The sequence below is a fragment of the Temnothorax curvispinosus genome, unplaced genomic scaffold, assembly GCF_003070985.1.
Source record: "Temnothorax curvispinosus isolate PA1 unplaced genomic scaffold, ASM307098v1 QBEX01003408.1, whole genome shotgun sequence".
In the NCBI taxonomy this organism is placed as follows: Eukaryota; Metazoa; Arthropoda; class Insecta; order Hymenoptera; family Formicidae; genus Temnothorax; species Temnothorax curvispinosus.
The window spans coordinates 693,642-702,715 of record NW_020213188.1 but is presented as its reverse complement, the minus strand read 5'-3'; the positions used below and the strand labels follow the sequence as shown (position 1 = coordinate 702,715).

Genomic DNA, 9,074 nt, shown 5'->3' with positions numbered 1-9,074 from the left:
TTTTCGATCTTGCCGTTTTGATTTGATAATGAACTCATCAGTACTTGACAATATTGGTGAAATGTAAATGTTTGCGAATCTCTCGAGCCTCCGTTGGAAGTTAACTAGTCAAGCAAGCAGTTAGAAATTCCATTTTGCAACCGAGCGTGGTGGACACAAACGAAACTTCGCAGACAAGTGGTATATGAGATATCGATACTAGTCTGATGGATGCATATCGAAATTTTTATGACGGTCAATATAACGACCACTCAATATCCGGCGTTCCATACTCGGCAAATAAATACATTCGCGCTTGAGCGAGCTTAACGATTTAAAAATGTAGTAAACTACCATTCGAATACGAATGCACAGCAGTAAAAGCTTGCGATAATGTTCAAGAAACGACAAAATTATAATAAATATGATGTTAACATTGCAGTAATATTTAATTTAAATAGAGAATTTAATGAAACTTATCATAACTACAAATTGCAGTTGCTGATTAGAATGAGATGCACAAATCGAAATTACACACATATATAAGATTATATAATAATATAATTAATATGATATGACAACTATATGACATTTTATTTAAATGTCTTAGCATTCGCATGCAACGTGATTTAAATGTTCTTTCATGGAAACCTAGAAGTTCCACCATTATAAAGTTTTTTCGCTGGCGCGATTCTTAGATGTTATCGCGCGAATCACGATGATTTATATAGATTATCCAGGATCCACAGAGCATAAATCTTTAGCGAAACCCTCAAAAAGATTTTTCACGATTAGAGAAAACCGCCAGGCTATCATTATCCCGCGTAGAAAATACACTCCGGCGGTTTGTAAGTTCCAAATTGAAACGTCGAGGGTCCACGGCTCGTTACGTTACGCCCCCCATTGTCCCCGCCCTATTCCAAATCCTTAAATCCTAGTACTTAGTGGGAAATTAAGTGCCACCTGGGTACCGGGTATAAACCGGGTGCCCACCGGAGGTCCTCTGGTAAAGGCAAATGTTTGATCGGACGTTATGACCGTGCCCGAACGAGGAATTAGGGTTAATAGAGGGTTATATCTGTCGAGTTTTTTTTTGCAGCGTACAAAAGCTCTCCATTCTCCTTGACCGACATCCACCGACATTCAACCGACGCTGCGACGGTTGGACAATCACGTTTTTCACGTGGACGTCTATATCCTTTAATTAGATGCCGTTCCTGTCGAGAAGCAATTTAGAGCCGCACAAGGGCGTCGCCTAGCAAACACCAAAGCGATATACGTATCAATCTACAATCAATAGCCAATGGCAGGATAGTTTCTGCAGGATATTAAATGTTTAATTGTGAGGAATTAACATCTGATAAATTGGCAGCTGCGCCGCTAGGGACGGGCTAAAGAAACATTAAACGATACGTGCGCTTTTTTACAATTAGCTGTTTAACAGCAAAAGTTTCAACAAAAGTATACTGACCAGTAATAAATTAATACTAAATTTATTAGCTTTACCTATACTCTAATTTCTCATCTTCTATAGGCGTTTGATTTGTTGAAAGATTGAAATGATATTATATGATACTGAAGAAGGGAAACCAATATATCAGATTATAAGGGAAGACTTTTTTAGCGGGTTACTTTTGAAAATTAATTACCGATCTATGTGCATCAATTTGGATCATCAAGCGTGTCATTTAATTAATCCGTCTATCTTTAATGATTAACGACGTCTTTGCGACCCCTAGCACCACCGTCCTCATCTACCCTTGTCCATCGTCTCGTCAGCATCCCTCGTTGACGGCGTCGCACCGAGTTATTTATTTAATTGGACATTAAAGCGCGAGAAAGCAATTATGAGGAATGATGAGGTGTCTCTATGTTCCCTTCGAGGGACGTATATTTTAATTAAAGACGGTAGAAAGGGAGGGGGAGAGAAAAATTGGATCCCCGTTGTTAATTTTCTCGTCTGCCAATAGAAAAGACGTGGTCATAAGTATTTATTCGATATTTGATGATTACCCGCGTTATATCTCTGGTATATTATACGCAATACTGTTAATTTATTATCCAATTACAATCGATTACTAAGCCTATCAATCTCACATCGAGAACGCGATGTAGGAAATAAGAATAAGTCTGAAAAAGGCAGATGTTCGTCAAGAAATCTTGACGAAACACGAAACTGAAGAAAGATATTTATATTATTCGTAGCCCGTTTAACATTCTGATAAATGTAATATATCACCTAAATATATTACCAAATTTAATATTTTTCATGTTTATCTTATTTATTATTATACAATTCTCTTAAAAATGTCCAATCTTATATACTTATTGATATTTGCTTTCTTGTTATTTCTAGGTGAACGGGCAGGACGTTTCAAATTCTAGTCACGAGGATGCTGTGCGTTGTTTCCAGTCAGCTCAGGAACCAATTATCGTCGAGGTCCTTCGACGACAACCCATCAGTGGGCATCAACAGGTACCTCACACGCCCTCGAAGGAGCACGAAAGGATCACGTGTCAGGATAAGAATGAGGGGACGACGAACGAAAGGGGCGTGACAGACGACCGAACGTGCAATGACGATGTCAAGAAGGACGATATGTGTCCCTTGGTATCGACTGCAGTTCAAACGGACTGGGCTGGTCTCATAGAGGAAGAGGAGTTACTTCCAGTTCCCCTCGTCGTTGAGGAACAAGCGAACGACAGTTTCGAGGATTTTCTCACTCACGACATCGACTTTGAGGTAATTATATATGTGATCATCGAATTTAATTTCTGATAACTATGAAAATATGTGAAGCAATAATTGAGAAATTTATTTACTTGCTGCATTGATCGCAACATTAAGTATAATAAGTATGAGCATATCTTTTTTACGTCCATTGGGACAAGTATACGCCCCAGGGTTTTTCAAAAATTGGACGAAAATATTTATCTCTTGAATTCATCCTTTTTTATGTTTATTATCTTCACGGTGAATAATCTATTGTTAAAATAATAATTGATACGAACACGCATGTGTGCAGAAGGTTAAAGATGTATAAAAATGATTAAAGAAAAGATATGTAAATTAGTAATTTATTAAAATATATAGTATTTATTAAATATAAAATACATAGTATTTATTAAAATATATAGCTGCCAAATTGTATGCAAAAGTGCATCTCACTTTCCTGTAATATGTGTTTGTCGAGCGACGATAATGTCGCGTCGGCGTATTAACGTTGTTAACGAGGCGGGCCTTGTGCAAACACGAGTGTATTTAGTTTCACTCAACATTGTCTACTGCGGCGGACATTAATAATGGTTGCGAAATGCTGTAGGAGGTGACGTTGCGGAAAAGCGGGAGTGCCGAAAAGCTCGGATTGACGGTGTGCTATAGCTCCGGTTCCGGCAGCGAGGACGTCGACACCGAGGTTTATATCTCGGAAATAGTTCCTGAAAGTCTCGCGGCCCGGGACGGCCGGTTGCGAGAAGGAGATCAAATTTTGCGGGTAAATATCAGAAATTTTTCGTTATCATCACGTGTTTCATCTCGCGAACGCGAAAACGCTATCGCAACAATAATTGGTTGCGCAATGATTCGTCAAAGGATTATAATTGACTAAGAAAAAGTAGAGAGCTGTGGAATTATTGATGATAGAATTTACACTTGCGTCAGAAAATAAAGGTAAATTTTATTTGTAAAATTCGATATATTTCGCATTCTCCTGATAAAAATGTATTTTTATAATAACTCGATAAATGTATCCTAAAGTTCGTAGAAATGCGCAGCTGGTTTTTAAATAGCGTTCACCGAAAGAAAAGAATTTAGGTTCATCAGTAAAATAAAAAATTCTTACATTCTGTTATATTTTATAACGCATAAAATATAATATTTAATGTACGATACTTTTATCTCTGAATCGGAGCCGCCAAAAAGGTATAATATAATAATGAAACTTAATCAACCAGCAGCTAGTAGTATAATAAATGTTATGTTACACAGGTATACAGACTATAAGATATTATAGATTTAATAGCCCAAAGAAACGCCTTATAATCCCGAAGGGCAACGATAAAAACATATTGCAGGCTGTTGCACGTATATAGAAAGCATACAGCAGCATCTAACGGTGAATTTATGTTGAATTCGGATAAGCACTGTTCGAAGATCATATCGTTGGCCAAGATATTTATAACAATGTTCAAGATTTTTCAATGGGTTCTAATGGAGATTCAATGCTGTATATTAATTTATCAACAAAATGACTATTACAAAATATTAAGGACCGAATACATTTATCTACAATATGTAAAGAATATCATATTAAAAATGACTTCAAACATTTGAAAGATATGACTACATGGTTTTCTTACAATATTAACATAACGCGATTTCTATGGATCAAGGAAACATTGGAAAGAGAAAGAAAGCCGCATCTTTGTATAATTCAGATAAATAGAAATCATATACTGATTGAATCGTATCTTTGTCAACGCAAATTACATCGGATTAATATATACTGATGGACAAATTTATTTTCTTGAATTTATTATCTGACTGTATTACCAGTGTAAAATGTAATTTTTGCAATGTTTGCTCGAAGAAATTATAGACATAGGTATTCCTGAATAATTGAAGAAAACACAGTTTCCTCCGCAAGTTTTTCATTAAAATATATAAATTATAATTATAATTGTACCAAAGTCTTTGTCTTTTTAAATAAAGAGATTTACTTTTATTCTCTATGTTATTGTTGCAAGTGTAAATTCTAGATAATGAGAAATTCGCACTGATGTGAGTCAGCTCACGAATTCGGGATTCCAACGGGTTTCTAAGCCGGATTTACATTCGGAGCACGGACGTTTCATTATGCATGTACATCTCTCTTGCGAGAACAGTGACTCATTTCGGAAATCAAGAAGCGGCTGCATTGTTCATTGAAAGGGGACCTTTTCGTTCTCTCGTTTCAGGTCAACGGCAAGGATGTCGCGAACAAGGAGCAGACCGAGAACTTGTTCGCGGAGACGAAAAATGCGGTGACTATTCTCGTCAGCCGATGTGTATTTCAAGTTCGTTTTCCTCATTATTACAATGTTTCAACTTGACGCGAAACTAAGTAAATTTAAAAATATGTTTATTAAATGAAAAATACAAAATGGAAATGTAGTGGAGATCAGAAAACATTCCATAATCGTGATACCTTTTTGAGAAAAAGATTTATTTGTAATATAGAATAATTACGATAACTTTAAATAAAAAATAAATACAATTTTCTTATGTAAATAAAAAAGTATCTAAGACACCTTTGTTACACGTTATCAATCAATTTACTCCTTCTATTTTAGGACGATGAATATGATGACAGGCGCATCTATCATGAGGTAAGTCGAATTACATAAAGCGAGGAAAAAAAGCATTCGATGTTTGCGCGCGGTATAGATATCGCTATCTATCATGAACCATGATTCCGCTTCAGGGTTCGCCGCCGCTTTCGCCCGAGAACCTGCCAGCGTATCAGAACAGCATGATCGAGCAGCTGATCCGTCAACAGCAACAGCAAACGGAGGAGCGTACCAAAGAGAGCGAGGTAAACAACTGCACCCTGAAAGCTGCTCCACCCATACCATCTCACACACAGCAACAGCAGCAGCAGCAACAACAACAGCAGCAACAACAGCAACAGCAGCAACCGCCGCCGCCGCCACCACCACAACAGCAGCAATCTATCAATATCTTTTCCACGAACTCGTCGTCCACATGCTCATCGCAGAACTCACACAAATCCGGCAAGAACGCGACCTCGCCGGCGCATCATACGGAAGAGCGCAACAAGCAGTGGATGCAGGAATCGCTGAAGGATTGTTCAAAGAGGCTCGAAGGTATATCTCTACGCGGTCAGCAAGCTGGCCCGCTCGCGGCGGTACCGTCATCGGTGAAGCTCATTGAGGCTTATTCGAGCCACGTGTGGAGTGATACCGAGCACATCTACGAAACGATACCAGAATCGGACAGCGAGCCAATCTATTCGTCGCCGTACGAGCATCACCAGCAGCACTGGACGCAGCAGGCGAACATCGTTACCGCGACGACGCAGCATAGCACCGCGCAAAACCATTTGACCGCTGGCGGTCAGCAGAACCAAAAGTGGCATTCCTCCTCAAAAAGCAACAGTTCCGGCGAGGAAAAGGATAGTTCGAGCGCTTACAATACCGGCGAGTCCTGTCACAGCAACCCCCTGACTTTGGAGCTGCATCAGGGCGAGAGAGATCATCATAAGAGCACGCTGGTATTGTGCCCGCCAAAAATGCCGCAACAGCAACAGCAGCAACAACAGCAGCAGCAGCAGAAGCTCAATTGCAATTGCCCCATGCCGGTGACGCCGACCGCGACGTCCGCGATAGCAAGACAATCGTCGAAGAACCAGAGCGTGAGGAAGGGCTCGTCGTCGCATCATCACAGAGATCGCAACGAATCTTCGTCAATAAATGCCAACACGCTGCCGGCTGACACTATGTACACGAACGTGGCAAACCTGCAACAGACAATGATGCTGCAGCAGCAGCTGTTCAAGCAGGCGCTCAACCGCAAGAACCTCACGACGTCCAGGGAGACGTCCATGGGCGGCGCGAGGAAATCCAAGTCGCACGGCAACTTCCAGGCGCCAAATCTCACGCAGTACCAGTTCGTTGGCAGTCAACAGGTGTGCACGTCCACTACGTGGATACCGCCGGAGGATAAGAACGAGGTGCAGATGGAATGGAAGGTGAAGAGGAGGGCGGACGGGACGAGGTACATCGCCAGGCGGCCCGTCAGAAATCGGATACTTCGAAATCGGGCGATCAAGATAACCGAAGAAAGAGCCGGTCACACCACCGAGGATGATACTATGTCGGAGATGAAGGTGAGTGCCAATTGATAACGAACGAATCGAGTCTTTTCCCGAGCCAGATTTTAGAGGATAGTAAAGCAACTTTTATCTCTTTGAATTTTAACGGGATATCATCGCATCTTGCTTGAGAGAGATAAAGACAAATCGTATAATATTAATTGAAGAATACGATTAACGTTAACCGTGATATTAAAATTGAAAACTGAATAATAATTGTACATGTATATCAAAAATTACTTCCGTTCTGATTTTGGATTGCTTTCGCTAAGTTGACCAGTTAATTCATTTATTTGTATATTATTATTTTCGAGGTCGGACGTTATTGGAGCAAAGAGGAGCGTAAACGACAGCTGGAACGCGCGCGCGAGCGCAAGCAACGTCAGCAGGAATTGTTGCTGCAACAGCAACAGCAGCAGATGCAACCGACTAACGACCTGCTGATATGCGAGCACACGGAAGACAAAGTGTCGAAGAAGCCGTTAAACATCGTCGAGCTAAGTCACAAGAAGATGGCGCGTAAAAAGACGACTCTGGACGATTTCACCACTGTGCAAGAAATGTTGGTTCACGGAAACAGGGTGGGTGCAGGTGGACCTGGCACGGGGGGGAAATTAATGGGTCTACTGTCGGTTACCACGGTGTAAGCGAACTCGCGTTGCGTATCCCTGACGCTCGCCAAACTGACCGTTCGTTACACGGATATCGAAACCCGAAATAAGCGCGAGGGTATTTTACGGCCACGATTATCGCGCGAATGACTTTTATACTGCGTCGGGGAAAGCCTGAAACCTTTGCGCGGCGTAACACTTTCAAATTATCTTTTATACCAACCTCTTGCCCGCAAACATGTGCCCCGCGCGAAGGCAACGTCGTAAAGTCGGAAGGATTCTTCCGAAAGTTAATAAAAGATCTAGCGTTCGTCTGAATAGTCCGTACGAAACTGCTTGCTTGATATATGTGCGTATGTATATGTATATGTACATACACATATGCGTGAACAAGCGCATAAACTTGATTTGATGATTGCAGAATAATTATCGTTATATGTGGCAAGTTTGTGCACGTGGTGTTTGATCCGAAGTATCCGAGTACGGAATAACTTAATTTTGAGACGGTTACACAAGGATACCGAAAATACAAATGGACCGTCTTTAGTCTTCTTCTTGCCGAATATAACATTGGACAATGTTCAAATATTTCGTGATTCCATGATAAAAAGACACGCCAATCTGCAATAAAGCGTCTAGAAGCTTGAATTGTCGCTGTTATATGTAAACACGTGTGTGAAGTTTGCACAGCACGTTCGCTCTAATAAATCTTGTAAATAATTACGGCACGATACACATTCATATATATAGATTTTATATACAGGACGAAAAATATTCTACGGGCAAAGATCGGTGATTATAAGTATGTAGATATGTATGATAAGCGATAAGTATTAACGTGGTACGCAGCAATATCCATTTTGCTTTGTGCATTACGACGGAGATCGCGGCAGGACACTGTATATCCGGAGGACCATCGCCTTAACGTCGATTCCATAGCGAATTTATTTTCGTGGACATCGAACAGTATTCTAAATTAAAAAGAAAAAAAAACAATATTGTTCATGACGAAAGCATCGCTGCTTTTTCGTGTGCAAAAACATTGCTGTTTACAAATTATATCGTATGTGATTTTTACACCGTTTTTGTAAAGCGTTTATAGAAGAAACGCGAAAATGTGCAAAAGATATGCTTGAGGAAATCTGGGATATCCTGTATAAGTGTAAATTGTCTTATTCTCATGCATATGATTCGTGTATGTATCGAGTCGATTATTACCTTTTGTTCCTTTCTTCCAGAAAAAGTAATCGAATACTAGAATCCTGTACTGCCAATGTCTATATATAACTGCCCTGTAACTCTATATATTTTAAAGTACACGCATATATGGAGAAAGTGTGAATCAAATGTGACGCCTCGATGGATCAATTATCGCATACTTCCTGACGAAAATTTACCGCGTAAGATGTATGATATGTTTTGGGAACGACATTAGATATAAAATATATCGTTGTAGAAAATATATTGTATGATTTAGGATTTTTAAGCACATAAGCGATCGTGCATACGTATGCTGTCTTTTGTATGTAGATGCGACATAATGATTCTAAACATGTGTAATGTAAATAAGACCCAAATAAAATATAGCATTAATATATGCCACGGCAACGAA

The 9,074-nt window shown here is 39.9% G+C and overlaps 1 protein-coding gene across 2 annotated transcripts in view; it reads left to right on the top strand.

Annotated features, from left to right (window-relative positions):
- The window catches only part of LOC112452446 (PDZ domain-containing protein 4-like), a 185,348-nt gene extending 176,289 nt beyond the window's left edge, over window positions 1-9,059 (top strand). The window contains exons 2-7 of one of the 2 annotated variants that reach the window (XM_025012652.1): window positions 2,336-2,722; window positions 3,303-3,473; window positions 4,936-5,001; window positions 5,311-5,346; window positions 5,442-6,866; window positions 7,166-9,059. In XM_025012652.1, the coding sequence (XP_024868420.1) occupies window positions 2,336-2,722; window positions 3,303-3,473; window positions 4,936-5,001; window positions 5,311-5,346; window positions 5,442-6,866; window positions 7,166-7,498 (2,418 nt within the window). In that variant the 3' untranslated portion in view covers window positions 7,499-9,059. Of the gene's footprint in view, window positions 1-2,335; window positions 2,723-3,302; window positions 3,474-4,935; window positions 5,035-5,310; window positions 5,347-5,441; window positions 6,867-7,165 lie in introns of both variants that reach the window. The other variant, XM_025012651.1, reaches the window with a different exon arrangement.
- The last annotated feature ends 15 nt before the right edge of the window (window positions 9,060-9,074 follow it).